This window comes from Oreochromis aureus, linkage group 9 (assembly GCF_013358895.1).
Source record: "Oreochromis aureus strain Israel breed Guangdong linkage group 9, ZZ_aureus, whole genome shotgun sequence".
In the NCBI taxonomy this organism is placed as follows: Eukaryota; Metazoa; Chordata; class Actinopteri; order Cichliformes; family Cichlidae; genus Oreochromis; species Oreochromis aureus.
Window position 1 is genome coordinate 34,860,527 of NC_052950.1, and position 26,968 is coordinate 34,887,494.

The following is a 26,968-nucleotide window of genomic DNA, read 5'->3' on the forward strand; positions in this document are numbered from 1 at the left end:
TACAAAAGGCGTTTGATACAATTGACCATTCTATATTAATGAATAAACTAGAGAGATATGGCATAAGAGGATAGCATATAAGTGGATGAAAAGTTACCTGTATTGTGTATTGTTTGCTGATGATACCACTCTGTATTGCTCAGGTAAAGACCTAGAACAGCTTCTGACTACAGCGGAAAAGGAGTTAAATATATTAAAAACTGGTTTGATGTAAATAAGTTATCGTTAAATATAAAGAAAACAAAATTGATTATTTTTGGCACTAGACAAATGAAAATGTATCTAAAATCAGGGTTAATGGAATTGAAATTGAAAGAGTGTATGAAAATAAATTTCTTGGAGTGATAATTGATGATAAGCTGAGCTGGAAGTCTCATATAAATCATGTGACAACAAAAATGTCAAAACCATTGCTATTCTCTACAAAACAAAGCATGTCCTGAACAAAAATCATTATACACACTTTATTGTTCTCTGTTGCTTCCATATATGACTTATTGTCTGGAGATATGGGGTAATGCATATAAAACAAATACTCTTCCTATTTTCAAGTTACAAAAAGAGCTATAAGAATTATAAATCAATCAAACTATATAGAACCAACTAACATTTTGTTTATTAATCTGAATACCCTAAAATTTTATGATTTAGTCGAATATAAAATGGCACAGATAATGTATAAAGCACAAAATAACTTGCTTTGCCGCAGTATTCAGAAGCTGTTTAAAGTCAGAGAGAGTCAATATGACGTAAGGGGAACAGATGTCTTAAAAAAACAAGATAAGGACAAACATAAAGCAGAGATGTGTTTCTGTTAGAGGAGTTAACCTGTGGAATAGTTATGACAGTGATTTAAAAAGGTGTAGTTCATTTTCCTTGTTTAAAAACATGTTTAAAAATAGAGTATTAGAAAAATATATTAATCAAGAATGAAAAGAGCAAAAATAATAATTCTGAAACTCTTGATTGTTTTGCTTTGATGTAATTATCTAAGGTGGAAAGTTTATTTGTTTGTTTGTTTGTTTGTTTTTGCTTTGCTTTGTTTTATTCTTTGCTTCAGCCCTGTGTACAGGAGCTGCATGCAAAGATTTTTGTTAAAAGGGTTGGCATAATAAGCAAATGCTTCAGCCAATACCTTTTGATTAGCCTTGTCTCATGATTTTTTGCTTTGTGGTAATCTTTATTTTGTATTCTGTATTCACTGAGATACTTAAATGCTAATCAATAAAATCAATCAATCAATCAAAAAAAAAAAAAAAAATAGCGTGGAGATATTTGGTTGGCACAATTTGGGTCCCTTAGTACCAACTGACATCATTTACAGACCACAGCCTACCTGAGTCTCAGTCCAATAGAGCACCTTTGGGATGTGGTGAAATAAGATTCACATCATGGACGTCCAGACGAAAAATCTGCTGTCATGTCAACATAGACCAACAACTTCTGAAGAGAGGCAGTGCCAACAAAGGAAACTCTGATAAACTGAGCAAATCAAACCACAACTTTAAAAGATCATTTTCCAAAATTAATCTTTTTATATCCCAAACACAAATCAGAATTTTTAGTACCTACAGCAACTTTGTTAAAATATAAAAGATTTTAAAGATCTTATTTTTTTCATAAATTTCAGGTCAGAATTTTCAGTAAGCTGCAGGAACCCTGTTCAGTGTAAGAACAGCCAAGTCTCCTCTGATAAACCTCCATCTGTGTCACTGAGAACATTTGTCACGTCAGTTTTTGGATTGATATACAGGAAATGACATCATGGATCAAACTCTTTATTTTTTTAACATTTAACATTTTGGTTTAACTGTTGCAGGATTTCATAGCACAAACAACCTGACAAAAAAACAAACAAACAAAAAAAAACCCAACAAAAAAACTGCAGAACACATGGATCAAAATACATTAAAGTTAATGTAATACATTTAAGTCTGACCCTGAAATCACAAGAGGATCTTTCTGTCTCTTCAGATTCTGCCGTCTGCCACAAAAGAAGAAGTGTTCGCACAGACAGAGCTGCGAGTAAAATAGTGAACTCAGAGGAGAGAAACAAAAAAAGTATCGATCATAAACCACTAACAACATCTGGACGATATCTGCATCGATCTGCCCATCCTTGTCTCCTGGATCGTAGCTGAGATCAGCGTGAACCACGTGGGTCTCTGCTCCCTGATCTGTTTCCTGTGTTTGGAAAGAGTTCCAGCTTCATCGCGGAGTTTCTCTCGGTTTGTGGGCTCATCTAAAGGTAAGCACCGAGCTAACTTTACTGTGAGTTCAGTTCATGTTGAGTTTAGCTCCTGAATGAGGTCTTCTGCTGCTCTCCTCGGTATCTGTTCACAGTTTATTGTGAACACGTTGAGAGAAGAGTGAGAGAGTGTTTGGAGAAAAACACCAACTAATCATTAGCTCAGCATGCTGGGAGAAGTTGGAGCAGAAAAGTCTTTTCATTGTCCCTGCAGCTGTTTTTCTGCCTGCACCAAACCTCTACAGCCTCATTTCTATTTGAAGTGATAACAGGAAATGGATGAGAGCGATCTGCTGCAGTATCAGGGTCACAATAATCTTTATTGTCCAGCTGCTGTGGATGAACACATGAGAGGAAGTGAACTCCTACAAAGTCTCATTTTAATGAGTCTGGCTGCTGTAAAGTGATGCACAGGAAGTAAAGTATAATATTGAAGAATGTAATAATGTCTTCCTGTGTCAAACACAGCTGCAGTCAAAGGCAGGAAGGAAAGCTGGTTAAAACTGTTGAATGTGTGAGTTTAAAGGCCCCATCATTAAAGCACAGGTAGATCTGAGTATAATTACAATTCTTCATTCTATGAAATGAATGTTTAGCATCGAGTGAATTCAGATGTTCTGTGAAGTTTTCTTTCTATAGTTCACAGCAACAGTCATCTTAAACTGCTTCATATTGTGATCCACTGTATGGTTTATGATGGAGACACTGAGTCTGGTTCAGCTGCTTTGTTGGGTTCTGTATGTTAAAGAGTCTGTTTGTATCTCCACTCTCCAGTATGGAGGCATCATGGGGGGTGGAGACGCTTGTGAAGTGGTGATCAGGTCCAAGCTATTTTGAATGGTGGAGGTGGTGGGACTAATGGGGCTGAAGATGTTGGAATGGGTGGGGTAGGGGAGAATATTTATCTTCTTGTGAGAATAAAAGGAAAAAAAAAACACTTGGACACTGCTAGGATAATGGACAGGTTTTTGACGGGGCTCCCACACAAATGCAAAGCAGGAGATGAAGCATCGCTGAATATGTTTCCAAACCAACTTCATTCTAAGACAAAGACTAGAAAATATGGTGAAGCATATCTTCCCTTTGGTTTCACCTGCACAAGTGCCGAGGTAGGTCTCCCTGCAGAATTGGTTTTCCCTTCGTTGGGAGCAGAGCTGGGCTCTCCAAATTAAAGACAAACAGTATCCTACATACTTGATTTTTAGTTCACAAACACTTCTTGTAATGACTAACTACTCCTGACATTTTGGAAATGTTAGCTCTTTATACAGTAATGTTACAGTGGAATAATACCAGGCTGATCCTGCCACGATTTGTTCCCCTGGGACAAACAGTATCCGACAGTTGTTTATGTTTTTGAACCCATTTTGCACAGAGAGGCATTTTTGAGAAATGTATTGATAGCAATGTTAAATATTATTACACAGGAAAAAAACAACTACACATAAAATAATTACACCGTGACGCCTCTGCCTTTCTATATGGAGGGACAGTAACTGTGTGTAAAAAAAAAAAAAAAAAATCTGTTTTCGGTGATACAAAACGCCGTTTATGCGTGGACAAAAGGCCCAAACGCATAGAAACAGCTGCATTTTCAAAAATACCTGTATAGGGTATTTTACGTGTGGACATAACATTTTTCTTGTAAAACAAAAGGGGGCAGAGTTAGAGTAAATTATTCTGCTTATAGTACTGCATTACCACTGTGCTTAATTTGAGTTATCATATATTAGGTCATGGATATATTTAGATGGATGTGTGGGTTTAATTCCACAGATATTATCAGTTTATATAAGTTGAGCTGCTTCTGTGTGTATATATTTGGTCTCATGGCAATTTGTTTGTTATTACTGACCGTTACAACATCTTGTTAGGTGCTAAACCTAAATGAGCTAACCCTCACCTACTACTCCTCAACAATGAATAACAGTAGTCCAGCCGAGATCCAACAAATGCATGAACTAATTTTTCAGTGTCACTGTGAGTCAGAATATTTCGCATTTTAGAGATGTTGCGCATATGAGCAGCCCTACATATTTGTTTGATGTCCTGGACAAAAATGACTCCAAGATTCTAACAGTGTTACTGGAGGCAAAGGTAATGCCATCTGGAGCAAGTATCTGGTTGGATACCATATTTCTATGGATTTTAGAGCCAAGTACAATCAGCAGCAGAAAGTTTGAGGTCATCCCGGTCAGTTTGATCAGAGAGAGAGTTTTCAGAAAAGTGTTAAATGTTCAGTTTCTATATAGATTCACATCATGGATGTCCAGCTGAAAAATCTGCAGCAACTGTGTGATGCTGTCATGTCAATATACATCAACAACTTCTGAAGAGAGGCAGTGCCAACTATGGAAATGCTGATAAACACAAAATCAGATGTTTTAATAGCTACAGAAAGTTTCATCAAATATTAAAAAAAAAAAATAAAGATCTTATTTTTCATGAATTTTAGGTCAGAGTTTGCAATAAGCTGCAGGAACCCTGTGAGAACAGCCAAGTCTCGTCCTCTGATAAACGTCCATCTGTGTCACTGAAAACAGTTAATTTGACTCTGACTATGAAGATGTTTCCATTCGTAACTTCAGTTTTTGCTCTGAAATACAGGAAATGACATCATTGCTCAAACTCTGTCATTAAATGATTTCTTTATTTAAAATTTTTAAATTGTATTTAACTGTTGCAGGATTTCATAAAAACAACCTGAAAAAAAATAAACCTCTGCAGAAAACGTGGATCAAAATGCATTAAATAAAAACATAACAGGAAAGAAATTTCTTCATCCAACTGCTGGAACAAAGCTAACCACTCAACACGAACACTACAGTAGAACAGTTTAGAAAGCTTAAAATGTAACGAGAGGCACATTTTTATTCATAGCTGCCTCATCAGATCTTTACAGGAGATTCCAGCTGAACTCTGTGGAGCCTGATCTCAAGGGTTTTGAGTCTGACCCTGAAACCAGAAGAGGATCTTTCTGTCTCTGCAGATTCACTGTGATCCAGTGATGGGAGTGATTTCAGCCCTGAGTGATCACGCTGATGTTTGCACAGAGCAGACAATGAAGTGAATGTTTGGGCACATTGGTAACAGTGAAACAGTTTATTTGCAGCGTGGGATCGTTTGTGTTTGGAGTATGAACTGAGATTTCTGAAGCTTTTAATCACACTGGTCACAGCTGAAGTTCTCTTCCATGTGTGTGCGTTCATGCTTGTTACGACTACCTGTTTGTGAGAAGCTTTTGTCACAGTGTCTGCACTTGTATGGTCTCTCTCCTGTGTGGACACGTTTGTGTGTTTTAAGGCCACTTGCAAGGGTGAAGGATGACCCACACTGGTCACAGACGTGCATTTTAACCCCACTGTGAATGAGTTCATGTCGTTCTAAGTCACGTGATGTGGGGAATCCTCTACCACATTCTCTGCAGCACTTAATTTTGTCTCCAGTGTGTATACGTTGATGTACTTTGAGGTAGTCTTGTCGACTGAATGTTTTTCCACAAATGTCACAACGAAACGCTTTCCCACAGTGATGACAGGGTTGAGAACTGGATCCATCTGTGTTGCTCTGCTTCTAAACAAAGACAGTGTAAGTCAGTCCTTCAACATTTTTATCCTGAACGTCGCCTGAAATAAAAAGCAACTCTGTCAACTTCAGATTACATTTTACCGTTTCAGTTAAAAACAACAAATTTACTGGGCTGTAATAACTACAATACTACCACCATAATACTACAGTAATACTCATTGTTACAGTAATATCTGTGTTACACTAAAGTACATGGTAATAATGTGAATAATACTATAATATTAGTAGAATATCACTGTAATACTAATAGGCTACCAACACAGTGCTAACTACTAATGTAACACTGCAATATTACTAATTTAATACTGCATTAATAACACTGTAACTGTGCAGTTATAACACAGCTGATTGGAACACAAGAAAAACACTACCACATTTTTCTGATCATAAGGTGCACCGGATTATAAGGCGCATTAAGCAGTGACAGATGAATCAAACTTTATTCAACTCAAAAAGTTAGCGTTTGTCCTCCAGCTTCACTGTGTTATGCTTTATGTTATGCTAATATAGCTGTGTTGCCTGCGATTGCATATACCAGCTAGCCCAACTTCAATAACCCGACAAGCGTCACTGCTCTGTAGTTTTCTGTCTTCATTTATTTTTTTCAGAAATCTCTCAGTCAGACCATGCTATATTATGTTTAGGTAACTAGCGAAACTAGCGAGCTAACTTCCACTAACTTTATGCTAACTCCATTAAATTTAAAAATTCTGTTTTCATAGATGCCTGGATGTTAAGTGTAAATGTTACACCTGGTAAAGCAGCAACGCTGATCATTTTATTAAAGATAAAAGAATTTAGACAGTTTTTAACTCTCAGTGTGCCGCAGTGTTCGTTTGACTATGGAACGTGAAGCGGACGGACTTTTGGACTCTAATTGCTCTGTGAGGCTCCGGACTATGGTAGCCGTAAATCTACCGTAGCTTACCAAAGTCATGCTAAAACATTTTTACAACATCATAAAGGTCAGTAAGCACAACCAAAATTCATACATAAGGCACACTGGATTGTAAGGTGCACTGACAATTTTTGAGAAAATTAAAGGATTTTAAGTGCCTTATATTGCGGAAAAGATGATACTACCTCATGACACTGCAGGTACAAAATTAAATGAGTATTTTAACACGTGTGTCTAAAAGTATGAACGCTATTAGGAGACAATGATACTACTGCTACAATACTACAATACAATTAAGTAACGATACAACTTTGTTAACCATAAGAGAAGATTACTGAATGGTTTGGTTTTGTACTTATTTTAATTTATGTTGTATTGTATTCCATGTAACCCTGACAGAGGAATGAGCCGCTGTAAACAAACAGCCATTTATGCAGAAATAATAACAATATCATATTCCATGAAACTGCCTGAATATTAAACAACACCATCATATCATTTTCAGCACTTTTAGTTTTTCATGATCATGTACACAAAAATTATAACTGAAATGAAAATCTTAATCATTCTGTGCCATCTTTCCATTCAGTAGAATTGCTAACATGCTAACACAATTTAATGAGCAGGGTGGTTTCAGACAGTCAGGCTAAAATGACAAGATACAAATATAAATACATACCTCACAGTAACTGCACTTGTACAGTCTCTTTCTGGTGTGGATCTGTTGGTGTAGCCTCAAGTAATGCATAGATTTAAAAGTCTTCTCACAGAGGTCACATATATAAGGTCTCTCATCAGAGTGAATAAACATGTGCTGTTTTAAGGCTTTTCCTGTTAAACACACTTTACCACACTGATTACAGCAGTGCACATCATGTCCGGTGTGAATGAGTAGGTGTGCATTTCGGCTCCCTATATGTCTGAAAGTCTTCCCACAAATGTCACAGCTGTATGCCTTAATTTCAGAGTGGGTAAGTAGATGACTTTTTAAGTTGGGACTGTGAGTAAAAGTTTTGCCACACTGATCACAGCTGTACGCTTTAACTCCACTGTGGATTAGTTTGTGTGCTTTTAGGGAACCCCTCGAAGAAAAAGACTTTCCACACAAGTCACAGCTAAAAGGTCTTTCTCCAGTGTGGATGACCTGATGGATTTCTAGATGAGCCTTCGAAATAAAATCCTTCCCACAATCGTCACAGCTGTATTTTTTCTCTCCCTTTCTTCTGTGAGGTTTGTCGGCCTCCTGAGAGCGCTGACTTCTCGTTCCATGTTGGTCCTGCAGTGACAGAGATACAAACAGAGGCAGTGAGTGAAATGCAGTCGTGGAACAAACTGAACTCCCTCCAATAACCATTTATGGGCAGTCCGAGTGTGATATTATACATTGCCGTTATGGGTTGCGTCTTTCTCCATGTATATGTGTGTGTATATATTAGGGGTGCAACAATACTTGTATCGATATTGAACCGTTCGATACAGTGCTTTCGGTTCGGTACGCATGTGTATCGAACAATACAACATTTTTAATTTATTTGATCAACTTTTCTTCTGACGACGCTGTCTGTGTTGAGAGCTCAGTGGATCTGCGTTCGACTACTCCGCCTAGGCTGCACTGTCGAGCTCAGATCCACTGAGCGCAGCGCAAGCTAGCAAGACAGAAGCTAAGCTCGTTGCAACATGGCAAATTGAACCTCCCCCGCCCGCATTCAGATCTGGCCTTTGGAACTATTTTGGTCTTCATGTGAAGTATGACCCTGAAGGTAAGCGCCTCATGTACAAAAGTAAAACAGTATATCGGATGTGCCACGCAATGCTCAATTACATGGGTGGGAACTACTGCGTTAGCAGTTAGCTCGTTAACGTGTTGACGCTGTCCAGCCCCACGCACGGGTCGATCCGCGGTAGCTCGTTAAGGGAGATTTGCCGTGTTGTGGCGTTAACGTCATTTCAGATTAACGCTGACAGCACTAGTGGGAACACAATGAATATGACTGCACATTTACTCCGACATCATCCTAGTGCAAAGACAAGTGGAAGCAGACAAAAACAACAAGCACGCATGCTACAAACTTTACCCGAGTCATTTAGACAGCTGTTAGCACATGATTCTCCTTATGGGGACCTGATATGTTTAATATGCTGCTGAGAATATACCCCAGAAGAAGCGTATAGTATAGCTTTTATTTTGGAAAGAGCCATTTCTCTGTAATAAACTCTCTTTTCCAAAGATGAGGGATTTCTCGATCAGATAGATTTATTTTTTTATTACTTTGTTGTTTCAGCAACATTAAATTTAAAAACTGTACTTTTGAGTTAAAATATATATTTATAATTTTAATAAATGACAACTTAAAAAAGCATGAAATTTTTTTGTATCGAAAAAATATCAAACCGTGATACCAAAGTATCGAACCGAACCGTGAATTTTGTGTATCGTTGCACCCCTAGTAGATATATATATATATATATATATATATGAAAACCTCTGACATGGCTTTAAACTACATTAATTAATTAATTAATAAACTTGGTTAATACACCTTCTTTCTTAAAATATCAGCAATGGTGTGGTCTCCCTTTGCTTGTGACTTCCTGATGTTTGTCAACACAATAGAGCAAAAAAATCCATAGTATATAATAAAATACAACACAGTCATATAACAGGTTGGGAGTATGAGAGTTTTAGACGTGACTGATTATTTGGTGAAACTGTGATATTTTCCTCACCTTCTGTGTTGAGCTCATTGTTTCCTCTGTAGTGACTCAGCTGAGTCCAGATGGCTGAAAATGTTCCTCTGCTGCTCCGTCAGACTCTTCTCCTCCTGCTGATCAGCTGGGACACAAAACAGATCTTTGTTAGGCTCCACACTGCACTGAAGAGTCAAAGTGTCTCATATGTTCATCTGACAACACAAAGTACAAATTTCACTCTGATTGCTTGTAGAAATCTTGTGAGATGTGTTGTGCTGCAAAGTGAGGAAACTCTCTCACTCACTTATACTTCAGGAGGAACTTTGTGACATTGGCTCTAATATTCTAAGCAGCCCTTTACTATGACAGGGCCAGAAAGTCATATTTGAAGGTTTGGGAGAAGGACCATGTTAAAGGTGGATTGGGGTTTATACACTTTGTTATGATACAGGTAAGGCTGTAAGAGCCTGAGAAGGTGTCCTGAATGAACCTCTAAAACCAGTTTTCAGCTAACGACTCTGCTTCAGTCTGGAAAACAGCAACTACAAGTTTAAAGACTCCATCAACAATTCACACCCAGCAACAGCCTGAACAGCTCCTCCTGTGGTTTCCACAAACAGGGACAGACCTGTTACTCCCCCACCCCACACTTTCCACACCTTCAGCCCCCCAGTCCCACCTACATAATGACTGAAACTAGCACCACCGAAGGAACAATGGGCTGGGAGGTCAGTTCCTTGATCATTAATATGCAAATTCTCATGACCATGTGATTGCAGCCATTCCCAAACTCTTCGTGAAAGGTACTCATGGTCATTGATCAATGAGCTTTTATCAGTGAAAAGAATTTTCTGCTCCAACTTTCTGCCAGCATGCTGAGCTAATGATTAGTTAGTGTTTTTCTTTTGCTAATTAAAAAAAAAAAAAAAAAAAAGTTCACTTCCTCTCATGTGTTCATCCACAGCAGCTGGACAATAAAGTTTATTGTGACCCTGATACTGCAGCAGATCGCTCTCATCCATTTCCTGTTATCACTTCAAATAGAAATGAGGCTGTAGAGGTTTGGTGCAGGCAGAAAAACAGCTGCAGGGACAATGAAAAGACTTTTCTGCTCCAACTTCTCCCAGCATGCTGAGCTAATGATTAGTTGGTGTTTTTCTCCAAACACTCTCTCACGCTTCTCTCAACGTGTTGACAATAAACTGTGAACAGACACCGAGGAGAGCAGCAGAAGACCTCATTCAGGAGCTAAACTCAACATGAACTGAACTCACAGTAAAGTTAGCTCGGTGCTTACCTTTAGATGAGCCCACAAACCGAGAGAAACTCCGCGATGAAGCTGGAACTCTTTCCAAACACAGGAAACAGATCAGGGAGCAGAGACCCACGTGGTTCACGCTGATCTCAGCTACGATCCAGGAGACAAGGGTGGGCAGATCGATGCAGATATCGATCCAAACGTTGGTAGTGATTTATGATCGATACTTTAGTTTGTTTCTCTCCTCTAAGTTTACTGTTAAGTTAAGACTTTACTCTCAGTGGATGAAAAAGCAGCTCTGTGTGTGGAAACACCTTTTCTTATGCGGGAGATTCACTTTGCTCCGCCCCTTTTTCCTACGTTTTTGTGGTTTGCTGCTGTGCGGTCACGTGACTCAGCTGTTCTCAAAAAACCAATTTGGGCTGCAGAGAGTGAGCAAGAGGAGCAACATGTGGAGATATTTTATGGTTGTAAATGAAAATGCTGGAGAACAGATGGAAGGCTTGTCAGCACCTAAAGCCACAGGGGACCACAACAAGCTGTAGAGTTCAGCTTTCGGGCTTTGAGCTCGTTTGTTTGCAGGGTTGGAAAATGGGCAGCATAGTGGTTCAGGCCTGACAGGAGGAATGGAGAAGCTTTTGCAACCTCAGCCTCTTCCTGTGAGCAGTTTGCGTGTTCTCCCTATATTTCAGGGTTGTTTCCCGGGTACTTTTCCAGCTATCCAAAAACATGCGCCATGAGGTGCTTGTATAATGTCCACAGAGATATCAGATCGTACAGTCCTTCTTTAATTAGCATTTCATCTACACGTAGTGTTTGTGTACACTGTGGACATTATAACCTGGCACTGATCAGTGCTGCTCTGACGATCACACTCACATTCATGTGAAATGATCTGGATTGACTGCACAATGCTGAATGTGTTCCTACAGTACATGGAATAACTCTGTCGTGGCCCTTTCTCAATTCTCAAGTACGTGAGTACGTACTCGCGTGAACGCCACCATTCTCCCGAATTTCCCCCGTTTTTCCACCCAGACAACAAAATTGAAAAACCATATCCCTGATTGGCCCAGCCAATTCCAGTTTCCAACAATGGCTACTAGCTACTACTGCAGCTACTTAGTTTTAGTATTACTTTTTCTGGGTCGCAAAATAAACTTAACATATTTTCAGGCGAGAATGTAGCTGTGTAAACTTTAAATATCTGAGCCTGGGAGAACAGCAAACTCCCAGCACATCGTTTTAGGCTTTGGTCCACATCAGTCTAAAATTGTATGTAACTATGAATAACGCGATGCCATGTCCACCAGGAGAGACTGGACAGTAGTGAAACAAATATGGCAGCAGTTTATCTCAGTTAACGAGAGGAGAAGGCATGTGTTTGGCTCCTTCACATAGTGGACATTGAGTTGTAGTGTGGGACACCAGTAGTCCATGTCTGTTGCTGTAACAGTAGTTCATGTATAGAATAAGAAATCCCAATAGTGTGATTTGATCGGGGCAATAGTGCCTAAAATGTTGCATAATTTTGCTGAGAGATCTTTTACTTTGTGGTAATCTTAGACGAGTAGTTTTATGGACCAAAACTACGAGGTCATTCAGTGTTAATGTAGTGTAACTGAAGTAATGTTGTTAAGTGCTTAAAGTCATATTCTTTTATTGTCATGACTGTATTTGAAGCTATTTTTATTTTTGTATAATAACTGATATATATGGAATATGGCTGAAGTAAACTAAAGTCTAAAATACTTAGTCAGTCATTTGTTTAACAGTAATTTAACATTATATAATTCACATATAAAACTAAGAATTGTCATTTTAAATGGTTCAAAAGCATGTAGAATAGCATATGTAGGCAAGTATATTTCTCCTCTTTTTATCAAGAAGCAAAGACAAAAAGGAAAAAAAAAGAAACAGGGCGGGGTTCGGTGGTTGAATCATCCGTCCCCACCAATGCCAAAACCAAATCTACGCCCTTGGTTTGAATTAAAGTAAAACCTCTGTACTTGCTTGGAAATCCACTGTGGTTTTGTACAGAGGCTAAACTGATGTAGTGCTCATTTATATGTGTTCATAATTTGTAAACTGAAGATGATTAATCTCAGAAATCATGACACAATATGGAGCCCGCATAAGCTGCGTTTATTGGGTATAAGTATTGCATCAGGAATACCCGCCCTGTAGTTACTCAGTATCAGATCGATACCAAAGCTGTTACAGCTCTGCTAATCACAGTTCAATCAAGTTCACTTCTCCATCCCTGAGAGATCCTCTTGGTCATACCGTATTTTAATAGGAAGAATCGGATTTTATATTCTCCGCATGCTCATTGGATAGGAGCCTGTCAATCACAAATTATTAGCCAATGAGCAAGCCGTTTCACAGCCGGATCCGTGCTTCCAAAGTTACGTGGGTTTTCTCGCAACCAAGATGGCGACCGTAAAAAAACGCTCATCCCGATGCTTTCAAACGGTTTCAGAAAACAGCGCGTGGCGTCACCTGTAGCTACGATCGTACCTGACAACCTCGTGAACCACGTGGGTCTCTGCTCCCTGATCGGTTTCCTGTGTTTGGAAAGAGTTCCAGCTTCATCACGGAGTTTCTCTCGGTTTGTGGGCTCATCTAAAGGTAAGCACCGAGCTAACTTTACTGTGAGTTCAGTTCATGTTGAGTTTAGCTCCTGAATGAGGTCTTCTGCTGCTCTCCTCGGTGTCTGTTCGCAGTTTATTGTTTGACTGCGCGTTTGCTGGCAGAAAGTTGGAGCAGAAAAGTCTTTTCATTGTCCCTGCAGCTGTTTTTCTGCATGCACCAAACCTCTACAGCCTCATTTCTATTTGAAGTGATAACAGGAAATGGATGAGAGCGATCTGCTGCAGTATCAGGGTCACAATAAACTTTATTGTCCAGCTGCTGTGGATGAACACATGAGAGGAAGTGAACTCCTAAAATGATCTGCAGACAGCAGTGAGAGTGATGAGGAGAGAAAAGAGGAGCATAGAGATACCAGCAACAACACGGGACAAAACACAAACTGCAGGAGACAAAAAGAAAGACATGCGGTCTGTGTGTTGAGGCCAGGAGAGAATTAAGCTTAAGCTGCAACTGGGAAACTCGGCCATCTATACTCCAAAAGCCAGGGAGGTTGTTTGCAGGGGAGTTACTAAATTTTTAAAACCCCAAATATTATTGTTTTTAATTGATAGCAGCAGGTGTTAAAATTATTGGTCATATTTTGTCGCAGGATGCCTAAATAACATTAAATGTTTAAATGTGTCCATTTTAAAGTTTCAGAGCTCTACTGGACAGCTGTGAGGTTACAAATGAAGAGCGTGTTATGTGCAACAATGTAGCAATTTTACTGTTACACTTTGATTCTCTTTACAGACTTGTCATCTGCATTGTATCATCATCTGATAAGGTCTCTTATTAGAGTATTGTGCACTCATAGGGGTCATTTTGTGCAAAGACAGAGTCACGTGATGCCCGACATGCCTGTTTTTGTGAGCATGTACAGAGCTTGGAGTAAAAGCCCAGCTTAACAGAGGAAGCTGATATTCACTGTTTCTATGTAGCTAGCTATACAAATCTGGTTAATGTTTGCAAACATGCTGTCTTTTAGGCTATATCAGAATCAGAAAGACTTTATTTATCCCCAGGGAGCAATTGATAAAACCTTACATAGAAGCTGCAACTCCACTGAGCATGTGCATGTGTTTGTGCATGTCGGGCTCAAGGAGATGCACCAATGTGCTATGGGAGGGGTGAGATGGGACAGAAGACACACTGAGTTTAATAATAACAAAGAATGCAGCAGTGACACATTAACACATGTGGATTAAAAAAAAGAGGTGTGTGAAGACGTGCTCTTTGCATCATGGGAAGGCCTTAGCAGCATGAGCCTGTTGCAGCATAACTAATGAAGCATTCAGGGTCACTTGATCCAACATTAACTATAAGTTTTATTAAACAGGAGAATTTTAAGTACGTTTTTTGTTATTCGAGTTTTTATTCGGGAAATACAGGCATAAATGCACTTTTGGTTCATCATTTCATCATTTTAAAGTAACAAAACCGAGAAGGAAAGAAAAATGTCTGTGCCCTGTCGTACAATGAATACACTAAAGTTTGACTTTGCAAAAAACTGTGTTTCAGGCTAAAAAGTTCTGTGGTTCAAAAAAACCTATGAAAAGCACTTTTTTTTAATACTTGTGTTAGGTTTTGTATAGAAATAACACAAAATTCAATCTCAGGCTAAATGTGATGTAAAAAGTTTGCACTGACATCCATCTTGATCAAAGATGAGTGTTGTGAAGCTTATCTCAAAAGTAGAATCTGCCTACAATATCCAAACTGGGACCTAGTTCTGCAGCAGAGAGGGGCAACAGGAGGTTGAAAGCTGAAGTCTCTGCCTCCCATTCTATTTTCAAATATCATAAGAACGACAAGTAGACCTGCAGTCTGATAGCAAAGTGGTCTGCAGTGGAAGCATGGTATTTTGAGGTCATTAAGATGGGGCTGGATTATTCAAGACCTTGTATGTGAGGAGGAAGATTTAAAATTCACTTCTTGATTTAACAGAGAGTCAATGAAGGGAAGCCAGTGTAGTATTCTCTCTCTTTGTAGTCCCTTTCAGTCGTTTCGTTGTCTAATAAAAATCTGTTCTTTGTCCCAGCTGATCAGCAGGAGGAGAGTCTGACGGAGCAGCAGAGAAAGATTTTCAGCTATTTGGTCTCAGCTGAGTCACTACAGAGGAAACAATGAGTTTCACAGAAAAGGTGAGAAAAATATCAGTTTCTCTGTTGTTGACACTGGGTGCACTTCATTGGCTCCCAAATCTAAACTGGGAGCTGGTTCCACATTGGCTGCTGTGTGTTAGCCCCAGGCTACACATTCATACCTATACAAACAAGAATCAAGTTAATAGATGAAATAAGAAGATCACACATTAACAGGACACTAAAATATCAGATTAAGAAAATTGAAATTCATATTAAACTCCAAAATTTTAAATGTAATAATTTCCCATTTAAACATAATTTGATCTACAAAAAAATAATTTAGTTAATATAATTTATTTAAGCAGGTTAAGTTGCCAGATGTTCTTAGCAATATCAACCTAAATTGTATGTACAGCATTTTTATACTTGTATGTATTTTTGTTTACTTGTTATTTTGTTGTTTTTTTCCTACTATAGATATTGTATCTACTGAGTAGGGTTTGTAAAATTCTTAATAATCAGATATTTAAAATGACAATTGGATTAGATACTCATTAACAACAGCCTCTCCCCTCACTAGCAGCTGAACAAACCTTGTCAAACATCTTAGAGTGGCAGCCCTGGTCTTTATGAGAAATATTGTGAAGTCATTAAAGCTCCCATTTCGACAATATAATAGGATTAAAACAGTGGAGTGCCACCTTAACAGCTGTCAGCTGATCAGCAATGAAATATGACTAGAAGTATAGAAAATAAACAGAATAGTAGCTGGATACGTTTGCATGGTCCAGTATTGTTCTGATTTTCTTCTTTCCCCTCCCTCTGGCAGTCAGTGTGTCAGGTAATTTTCTGGGTGTTGAGATTGAGTTTGTAGCATCTTGATAATCCTGCTCTAATCAGCTTCACTCTACTCATTGCTGCTTGTTCTGGGTGGGGATGAGAAACATGAGAGAGATGATATTTACTGCTTTTAGCTGCTTCTTTGTCATAAGGGGTCTGGTATAGTTTTAATTAATATCTCAATCTAAACACTAGGTATAGCCATTTACAAATATTCTAATGGTTAAGTTATAGAAAAAAAGAGTAATTGATAGTATAGTATGCTCCTGTCACCAGAAGGTTGGGATAATCCACAAGGTATTTGGCAACTGCCATGATTCAACATCAGGTTTAAAGCTCGTGTTAATGGAGGAAGTTTGAAGGTTCAGTTTGTTCCACGACTGCATTTCACTCACTGCCTCTGTTTGTATCTCTGTCACTGCAGGACCAACATGGAACAAGAAGTCAGCGCTCTCAGGAGGCCGACAAACTTCACAGAAGAAAGGGAGAGAAAAAATACAGCTGTGACGAGTGTGGGAAGGGTTTTACCTGGAAGGTCTCATTAAAAAAACATCAAGTCATTCACACTGGAGAGAGACCATTTAGCTGTGACTTGTGTGGAAAATCTTTTAGACAGCCTGGAAGCTTAAAAAGACACCAGCTCATCCATAGTGGAGTTAAAGAACATACTTGCAATCGGTGTGGGAAGTGTTTCTCTCGGAAAGAAGGGTTGGAAGAGCACAAACGTATCCACAGTGGTGTTAAACAGTACAGCTGTGATCAGTGTGGTAAAGTCTTTGCTCACCGCAGCGGCTTATGGACTCATCAAGTTGCCCACTCTGGAATTAAGGCATACAGCTGTGAGGTTTGTGGAAAAACTTTCAGCCAAGTAGGGCACCGAAATGCACACCTACGCATTCACACTAAAGAGGATGTGTACTACTGTGAACAGTGTGGAAAAGTGTTTATGACAAACAGAGACTTAAAAATCCACAAATTCACTCACACTGGAGAGAGACCTTATAAATGTCACGTGTGCGATAAGGCTTTTAAAGATCCAAGTTCCCTCAAAGCGCACCGACAGATCCACACCAGGAAGAAACTCTACAAGTGCAGTTACTGTGAGGTATGTATTTACTTTTTATCTTGTAGTTGTAGTGTTTCAACAATTCTGCTTATTAAATTTTGTTTCAATATTAGCAACTATGCTGTATGTACAGGAGATTCATCACATTTCAATATAATTTTTTGTTTTGTTTCTGTCATGATTAGGTCAAAAAATAAACCTTTATGTCACTGTATTATTTAATGGCACTTTCATGGTATTAAAAGACTTAGTATTATTTCTGTAAAAATGTGGCTGTATGTGAGTTTACAGTTACTCATTTTCTGTCTGGTCTACATAGAATAAAAAGAATTGTAGTGTCATTATAAAGATATAAGACTTAAAAAACAACCACAACTAAATAGTCTACTCATAAGTAGGCTGTTTGCCTGTGATGCCACTGCTGGTTATTAACATTAATGTTTTCATAACACTTCCATTACAGCTGGTAAGTGGGCCTTTGAAACTATCCACAACTAAACTTTTGAGGCACAAATTCTTCTGTCTCCGTTCAAAACACATTTTAGTTATCTTTGACTCACCTGAGGGATTTACTATGAGGGAAGTTCAACCACTGTCAGAGATCCAGTCAAGTTTTCTGCTTCAGCTTTTTTACGAGGTCAACTAAAAATGTCAACCATAAAAAGATCCCCATGAGTGCCACCTAATCTAATGGAAGACATTGTCAGATGATGATAAAGTGGTGAAATATAAAGAAAATAAAAGTGTAACACTAAATTACTACATAATTGTAAAAAGATTAGATTAATATTGCAAAAAACCCCCCATTAAGTTTGTTATTTCAACTGACAATTTTAGAGTAACGGTGCATTCACGCCCCTCACTGGTCGTGTGCACATTTGCACCTCGAAGCACGTCCAAAGCGAACTGGTCACGCTTTAAAATATGCAATTTTCACGCCTGTGAAGCGGAAATGTGGGAGGAAGTAGTCCTAGACAGTATGTTTGCAAGATTGCAGCTGTCGATCTACCGTTTGAAGAGAGGGTCTCCTTTCTCTATTCACTGTGGAGAGCAGAGCAGCGGCGTAAAGGACGCTTTACACATTAGTCATTAGAAAAATTTATTTGAAACAATATTAAGATGCTCAAACTGAAAAACATTAAACATAAATATATAAAATATAACTATTTACAGAGAGACAGGAATAAAAAGGACCCAGCTTAAAGTGGAAGAGCCTCAGGGAGAAGGAGGAGAAAAATAAGAACATTGTTTCTGCCCTGGAGGCTCCTGATTGGTTTTCGCGGCGCGACTTGACACTGGAGTAGGGCTGCCACGATTAGTCGACTAGTCACGATTACGTCGACTATCAAAATCGTCAACGACTGATTTAATAGTCGACGCGTCGTTTGAAGCTTTGTAAGATCACAAAAGACGCAGGAATAAGTAGTAGGATTTAAGAGTGTAATAACGGACTGAAACAGAAGATGGCAGCACTGCATGTACAAGGATGCCAGCTGCCGTTAAACCCCGAAGAAAAAGAATCTGTGTCCCAGAATTCATAGCGCGGCCCTGCTCAGTTTTCAACAATGGCGGCAGCTAGTTAGTTTTAATATTACTCTTATTATTCTTTCTGGGTCATAAAATAAACATTTAACATATTTTCAGGCGAGAATGTAACTGTGTAAACTTCAAATATCTGCTCAGTTTATCAAGACACCACATATTTTCAAAAGCGCTCCGACGTTTTCGGAGACGTCTGTTACCCACTAGCTCGATAGCTAGCCGGGGTTCAAGGCTCACTAGAGCCCGTCAGAACACCGGACTCCCGGCAAATCGTTTTCAAACCCACCACCGTCTTTCGCTACTCAGGTTAAACATGATATATAAGTCATTTAGATAACTTAAAAATGTTGTTGTTTGGCTTTTTTTTTTTAGTATTTTATTTGTTCCTGAGTAAATCGGTTTGGCTGAGATTAAAGTTATAGTTTATACACGGCTGAATAAACGTCAAGCAGACAACTGATTATCAGAAGTGTGAGATGTTCGAGAATATACTCCGGTGTCCTGTTATATTTTAGATAGCAAGGAGTTTATTAAACTTTACCGAAACAATCTGTAAATCTCATTAAATTTAATAAACTATCATCTTGTCTTTATTTTTAGTTAGCACATACCCTAAACACTTAAAACTGTAAGCTAATGTTATATAAGAGCAGATGCTGCTGGTGCAATAAGCTGTACGTTTTACGTCCAATGGATGCATGATCCGATTAGTCGACTAATCGCAAAAATAATCGGTGACTAGTCGACTATCAAAATAATCGTTTGTGGCAGCCCTACACTGGAGTTGAGATTTTTCCAACTCGAGCGGTAGACGCAATAAGCGGGAATGCACAAAATGCACCACACAAACTGCAGTGCATATTTTACTTCGCGCTTCAAACGCATCAGTCAGGCTACTTGTTTGCGCGAATCAGGCAGAAAAGCGTTTTCATGACTCAAATCTGAAGTTTCACGTGACCCCCAGTCGCGCGTCATCGCGCTCCTCCATTGACTTTACATGTTAACCTGAAGCTCTGGTCGTGTTTAACGCATTCGTTGTGAACGCAGTAGTTGAAAGTACATGAGTGTTATTGTAGTATTCTTTTTGGTAGACCTACAATAACTATATTTTACTTTTTAGTTATCACTGACATAGTAAAATGTAACTGGACATTGGCAGAGATTCTCTTTATTTCAAACAACCTTCAGGAAAAAAATTTTGAAGAAATTCCCTGACTCTGACTGTGTTTGTGTCTTTGTTTAGAAGCAGAGCGACACAGATGGATCCAGTTCTCAACCCTGTCATCACTGTGGTGGTGGGAAAGCGTTTCGTTGTGACATTTGTGGAAAAACTTTCAATTGGCGAAGGAGCCCAAAAATACATCTACGTAGACACACTGGACACAAACTCAAGTACTGCAAAGAATGTGGGAAAGGCTTCCCCACAGCAGGCGAATTAAAGCGCCATGAACTCATTCACAGTGGCGTTAAAACGAACCTCTGTGATCAGTGTGGGTCATCCTTCACCACTGCAGGTGAGCTTAAAGCTCATAAACGAGTCCACACAGGAGAGAAACCATACAAGTGCAGACACTGTGACAGAAGCTTCTCACGTGCAAATACTCGTAATGATCATGAACGTACACACATTGAAGGAAACTTCAGCTGTGACCAGTGTGACAAGAGCTTCAAGAATCTCAGTTCATACTCCAAACACAAACGATCGCACGTTGCAAATAAACTATTTCAGTGTGACCAATGTGCAAAACCATTCACTTCATTATCTGCTCTGACCAAACATCTGCATGATCATGCAGGACTAAAATCATTGCTGCCATTGGATCACAACGAATCTGAACAGACAGAAAGAACCTCTTCTGCATCAGAAACCTGATCAGGCTCCACATAGTTCTGACTCTTTACCCCTGTAAAGAGTGTCAGCTAATATCACACCTGGTTCTTATGACATAGCTATGACTTTTGGACTGGCAGTGATACACTTTGTATTTAATAAGTGGCAACCATTGAAAACTACAGACATTCACCACCAACAGGAGGTGCCATATGGATTTAGTGCTTTTTGGACCAGGTGGCAGAGGCCCTGGCGTTCTGAGCTGTGGTCCCAACAATAGGACCAGTATAATTAGCCATGATGCTGGCTGATCAAGTCAGTTGGCATCATGTTAGTTGCATTAAAAAAAAAACCCCAACAACTTCTCTTTTATTATCATTTTATCTTTTTTTTTTATTTATTTCAGTTCAGTTTATTTTAAATTTGAGCTAGACCTGGGCTTTACTTCTGTGTAATACTTATTTACAGTGGCGGCCCGCAGAAATAAAAGCCTTTGTCCCAACAATCAGTTTACTCCCTTTCAGCAAGTGCTTTGGCCACAGTGGGAAGGAAAAGATCCCTTTTATGAAGGGAGCTGGGATGAAGAAGAGACATAAACATGCTGTGGAAGAGAACCAAAGATTAATGAAAGTTTCTCATGTTAAGATGGATGAGTTGCTCAGTGGAAACCAAATGTACCTACAAATAATTGAATCTAACCTGAACCTGAAGCCATTTGATATTTTATTTTGATAAATATGGCAGCACAGAGACTCATTTCCTGACTGATTTTTTTTCTTTTTTAGTTAATTCAAATGATTTAATCTTTTAGTTTTGGTTTCTAATTTAGGCTCAGTTCGTTTCATGTAACCTTGCCCACATGTTAGTTTGCATTCAGTGCATTTTTATCTTGTGCTCCAGCTGTTAAATCCAGCGAATGTTTAACTGTTAGCTATATTTAATTAACTTTAAAGTTTGTCTTATTAAATGTTTTGATGTGAAAAATAAAGAAATCTTATATTATCTTTACAGCCATTAGAGCCGTCCTACAATCCTACACTCAATTGTGCTTATGTTGGTGACTTTATTTCACTCAAGGTCACTTTAAATCACTCATACTGTAAACTGTAAAGCTGCTACGTTGGTCATTTTTAACCACTTCATGGTCACTTTAAATGACAATTCTAAATTGTAAAGTTAGACTGAAATTAACCTTTTTTACCTCAAAGTGTATATTTACTCCCCTTACCTTAGTCTTATGGTGTATATTTATTCCTACTCTTCCTATATTAATTGTTGTTCTTTTTGCACTGAATGGAACTGGAGCCTCGTCGTCTCATCTCTATATACTGTACTGTATATAGCAGAGATGACAAAGTTTAGTTTTGCTTTAAAACAAAAAAACATTTCAGTGTCTTTTGCTCTATAAACGTATTTCATGCAGTCTGGTTCGCCTCAAGGTCCATCCAAAATTCTCCATTGATTAGTGCATTGGGGATTTTGATGCAGTAACTGAAACTTGCACGGTTAACAGTGAAAACCTTGGTCCTTGGTCCGTAGTTTGGTTTCACCAGGTTGAGGAGGTTTGGCCTTTTTCTCATCTTTTTAATCTGTAATTAGGAGCCTAACAGACAAGTGATGGAAAAAGGTTTGAAAACCAACTCTGTCTACACAGTAAACATTTTTTGTGTCTTAGATAAAGGAGTTCAATCCAAAGTTAAAGCAAGATTCAAGTCCATAAATTATGAAATAACTGATGGTGAAATAAAATTTACTAGAGTTCAGAGTAGAACTTATAAAGCCATAATTTGGTGTGAAGATAAATAAATAAATGAAGTTCCATAACCAAGATCTATGCCAGGGGGTCCGAAACCTGGCCTCAAGGGCCGGTGTCCTGCAGGTTTTAGATGTATCTTTGATCCAGCACAGCTGATTTAAATGGCTAAATGACCTCAACATTTCTTGAAGTTCTCCAGAGGCCTGGTAACATAGCTGGACTGGCCGTTGGCGATTTTGTTTTTATGGGCCGATGGATTTTTTTTTTTTTTTTTTTTTAGGAAGGGTATATATAATGAAAGGTGTTGGATTGGCCAATTGGTCATGATCGACTCTGGGCTGGACCAATTACAGCCGAGGAGGCCGGATGCATCCTCCCCCTTGTTTAGCAATCTTATAGACGAACTAAAGAAAATGGAAAACAAAAAAGGAAAGGAGGTGTTTATGAAAATATCACTAAATCTGTCATTTATTAATTTTAATATTAATTAATGATCATGTCTCACCTCTAGTGTTCTTGGTCTTAATTTAAGGTTTTTCCTATAGGGCTTTGGAGCGTGATGTCACTGGAGGTGGGCCACGCCCCCTTCCGCCATGACACTTGGCCAGACAAAGCATACAGCTTCAGCTATGGTTCGTACGTGTTGTGTGGTCGGTTGCAACGTTAGATCTCACGATCGTAAAGGCAAGAAGCTGGATAATGGGCTCTCTTTTCATCGTTTTCCATCCTGGAGGCAACCTGAGGGATCCCATGTATCCGATATTACTAAACAAAGACGTCAGGCTTGCATTGCAGCGGTGAGACGAGCGGATCGAGTTCTGTGCAGTCCCCAGCTTTTTGTTGGTTTGGTCTCCGCATCTTCTTTCCGGTGAGTTCTAAATTAATTCATATCACTATTAAAAGGCTTTTAGTGTTTTTTCAATGTGCTGATGTCATAGATAATGAGATAAAACATGCTAATGTGTGATGCTGCAGAACCACGTCATGTCATCATGTCGACTGAGTAGCTTATGATTTAGCATTATTGCTGGCAAACCAGCATATGAAATGGATGTAACAAATCCAGACTGGGCACCAACACTGCACATGGGCCTCTAAAAACATACTAAATTGCTCTCATTGTACACTAATCCGCACATAACTTCCAGATGAATCACACACCTGTCATGTGCACTAATTTTATCTTACAGGCTTTTGTTATGCAGCTGCAGAGTCTGAAGGTTCTTATTAATAATAATAAGCATAATTCTTAAACTGGTTTGCTGTGTATGCGCTGACTCCACCGACAAAGGGCTATATCGCGACCGATTGCACCCAGACGCCAAGAGACGGTACTTTGAAAAAATTGAAAGGTAAGTCGGTTTGAACTTGATAACTTTCTAAACAACTTCCTTGTTACAGTTTTTGATTTGCACGTACAGCCAACCCATCTATATTAGCCTTGGTTCATTACAGACCTTTTATTAAAAGTGGTTTTTGTGTGTTTCACGTACTGCACTCACAACGACTGAATGAAACTGCACTGTGACCTGATGTGGATTTCTGGGAACCACGTTTAAAGCAAGCACAAGACTTTTTTCTTAAAGTGTGTCTTCCTGAACTTGTTGGGAAATACTTCTCCAAACAATGTGCTGCTCTAAATAGCCTGTAATGTTTCATTTTGTGGTTCAAGATTGATGCCAGCTGTGTGTTGCCATGTAAATAGTTTGCATTTCATTTTTATGTACTTGCTAAGTACATGTGATAAGATCAAGAATAAAAAAAAAACATGTATACTATTCTTTTCTGTTTTATTGAAACTACTTCACACAAAGTACAATTATTTACAATGAACTACACAAGCAACACAACAGCTTTATGAATACTCAACAAGAGCAAGTTTCATTTGGCCCTGGTTTGACAACCACACTGAGGCACATATTCACCAAAACACAGCAAACCTTAACAATCTTATCAAGCAGTCTTGTGTTTATTTCTGCTCTGCCCTGTTCATTGCACACACAATACTTCGTCTGCCCTTTAGCTTCCGTGATGCTGTCTGTCCGATCACCACTGTCCACATTTGCAGCTGGTACCTCAACCTCCACTTGTCCAACACAACTGCTGTCCACTGCCTCCATGACATGGTGATTTTGTTGTTGGTCTTCTGTCAGATCTTCATCGATTACTTCTGCACGGGGCACACCTTCAGACTCTGCAGCTGCATAATAAAAGCCTGTAAGATAAAATTAGTGCACATGACAGGTGTGTGATTCATCTGGAAGTTATGTGCGGATTAGTGTACAATGAGAGCAATTTAGTATGTTTTTAGAGGTCCATGAGCAGTGTTGGTGCCCAGTCTGGATTTGTTACATCCATTTCATATGCTGGTTTGCCTGCAATAATGCTAAATCATAAGCTACTCAGTCGACATGATGACATGACGTGGTTCTGCAGCATCATACATTAGCATGTTTTATCTCATTATCTATGACCTCAGCACATTGAAAATAACACTAAAAGCATATGATATGAATTAATTTAGAACTCACCGGAAAGAAGATGCGGAGACCAAACCAACAAAAAGCTGGGGATTGCACAGAACTCGATCCGCTCGTCTCACCGCTGCAATGCAAGCCTGACGTCTTTGTTTAGTAATATCGGATACATGGGATCCCTCAGGTTGCCTCCAGGTTGAAAAACGATGAAAAGAGAGCCCATTATCCAGCTTCTTGCCTTCACGATCGTGTGATCAGACGAAAAGGCAAAGAAAAGGTACGAGGAAAAAATCAAAGGAGTGAAAGGGTCAGAAGAGTGGACAAAAGACGTCAGCGTGCTGCCCAACTTTCACCACGCTCAGATTTATAATTATACGGTTCTTGGAGTGAGTGCATACACTCATGAAGTTTTTAGTAACTTCAGGTCACTGCAACAAGCCCGGGTACAGTTTACCGACGGATGGGTACAGGACCTTGAAATGCACCGTGTAGAACGAAAGACCATCGTAAAAACAAAGGTAAGTTTACCAGTCTCACAAATCGTCGTCATAAATACACATTCGTTACCGTTTATTAATATAACCTTTGAGCTCAACGGTAATTAATAGTGGAAATAATCTCTGGTACGCATTACAGAAATGTAGCAGTGACAATAATATTGTATGTTGTAATCGCACTGGACAATTAGTGATACAAAACAACTGTTTTATCCTGTGAATAAAAGTAGATGTTTTTGTCAATGTAACGTGGCAATAACAGAAGCGAAACGCAATATTGTGTCAGGACAATTCACTATTTATGCACAATAAATAAAGGAGCAGCGCGACAATTTCTGTTCAGCGCCAGACTTGCTTGTAACCTATATCACCAATTATGTTAAGAAAAATACGTATTAACTACTACAAAACACTGACCTTTGTGGGAATGCTTGGAGCAGACTAACATGAGCTGGAGTGTTCTGAGACGTTATATTTGGTATATCCAGACCATCCGTCGGCTCTTACTTCGGAAACATGGCTTAAAAAATTTCTTTTCAACGACGTAATCCGATAAAAAAAAAACGACCTCTTTACTCGTCGGCTTCCCGTGGCTGTCATGCGACCGGCTATTGCAGTTAATAATACAACAGCTTCTTGCCATTTTTTGTGTTTCTTTTTATCGCTGTCTACAGTGGTGGTCCTAGCCTATTTGGCGCCCTGGGCGAACACTCCCTCTGCCCCCCCCCTCCCCCCCCCAATGAGAACAGGACAAATCAACAATTGACACTGACTAATTACTATTATATTATTGTATATATTGTTTGGAGTTTAGTCTGTTACTGTAACTATTTTTACCATTTCTTCTTGGAGGAACTGTAACCCACATAATTAAGAAAGTATTCTGAATGTTTTAGGAATCATGACCTGCCATTATCCAATGACACATCTGCTTACCTGTATCTTTTGCTCGTTTGTCCTTGTAGGAGCCATAATTAAATGTATTGAATTTTAATGATCACTGGGTTTTCATTTGTTTGGTTGCTATGGTGATGTGTAACGGGAGTCATGTGGGTGGTAGCGGCAAGGGCGGATCTAGAGAAATTTTCATAGGGTGGCATGAGGGTGGCAAAGAAATCAAATGGGGTGGCAAAATCAAAGCCTTTTTTAAACACTTATACAGGTGGTTATATATGGTTAAAATAATTCAAATGCAGTAAGCATACACATTTTTCATATAACTATAGTCTATAACTTAATTATTGTCTGTAGTCCACATAATTAAACACGTTAGTTACATAAAACATGTGAGTTTTGATTTTATGTACTGTATAGCCTGTATAATAAATAAACATGTAGCCCAATAAGTATAAAATCCAGAAAGGTTCACAACTTGGGGGTTCATCATTTACAAACACAGGTCTAACTTAAGTTTCACACTGTTTTTGTTAGAAAACAATCACACTGTTACATGCTTAAATTACACAAAATGTCAGAAATCTGCACTGTCATGAACAAAAATTTAAACCTAATTTTTCATGATTTGTTAGATTAACCTTCTGAGGTCTGAAATACA

General features: G+C 38.8%; 2 protein-coding genes and 1 long non-coding RNA gene across 3 annotated transcripts; 2 read left to right on the forward strand and 1 right to left on the reverse strand.

Annotated features, from left to right (window-relative positions):
• Positions 1-5,326: 5,326 nt before the first annotated feature.
• On the reverse strand, positions 5,327-9,479 carry LOC120441871 (zinc finger protein 239-like). The gene is made up of 3 exons (XM_039617353.1): positions 9,462-9,479; positions 7,414-8,010; positions 5,327-5,821 (listed from the first exon to the last, which is right to left on the reverse strand). The coding sequence occupies exons 1-3, from the start codon at positions 9,477-9,479 to the stop codon at positions 5,408-5,410; spliced, it is 1,029 nt and encodes a 342-aa protein (XP_039473287.1). The 3' UTR covers positions 5,327-5,407.
• A 3,097-nt stretch (positions 9,480-12,576) lies between these two features.
• On the forward strand, positions 12,577-16,729 carry LOC120442008. The gene is made up of 3 exons (XR_005614457.1): positions 12,577-13,314; positions 15,359-15,461; positions 16,669-16,729. It is a non-coding gene; the product is annotated as an uncharacterized LOC120442008 (long non-coding RNA).
• A 28-nt stretch (positions 16,730-16,757) lies between these two features.
• Positions 16,758-23,230, forward strand: LOC116312883 (zinc finger protein 761-like). The gene is made up of 3 exons (XM_039617062.1): positions 16,758-17,349; positions 20,096-20,366; positions 22,985-23,230. The coding sequence occupies exons 1-3, from the start codon at positions 17,191-17,193 to the stop codon at positions 23,104-23,106; spliced, it is 552 nt and encodes a 183-aa protein (XP_039472996.1). The 5' UTR covers positions 16,758-17,190; the 3' UTR covers positions 23,107-23,230.
• The last annotated feature ends 3,738 nt before the right edge of the window (positions 23,231-26,968 follow it).

What these genes read in the sequence shown, in the direction of transcription:
- LOC116312883 (XM_039617062.1), top strand. Translation starts at nt 17,191, where the DNA reads ATGACAAACAGAGACTTAAAAATCCACAAATTCACTCACACTGGAGAG. An exon ending in ACAAGTGCAGTTACTGTGAG is followed by an intron (nt 17,350 to 20,095) that starts GTATGTATTTAC and finishes GTCTTTGTTTAG; the next exon opens with AAGCAGAGCGACACAGATGG. An exon ending in GTCATCCTTCACCACTGCAG is followed by an intron (nt 20,367 to 22,984) that starts GTGAGCTTAAAG and finishes TTTTTCCTATAG; the next exon opens with GGCTTTGGAGCGTGATGTCA.
- LOC120441871 (XM_039617353.1), bottom strand. An exon ending in ACAAGTGCAGTTACTGTGAG is followed by an intron (nt 5,822 to 7,413) that starts GTATGTATTTAT and finishes GTCTTTGTTTAG; the next exon opens with AAGCAGAGCAACACAGATGG.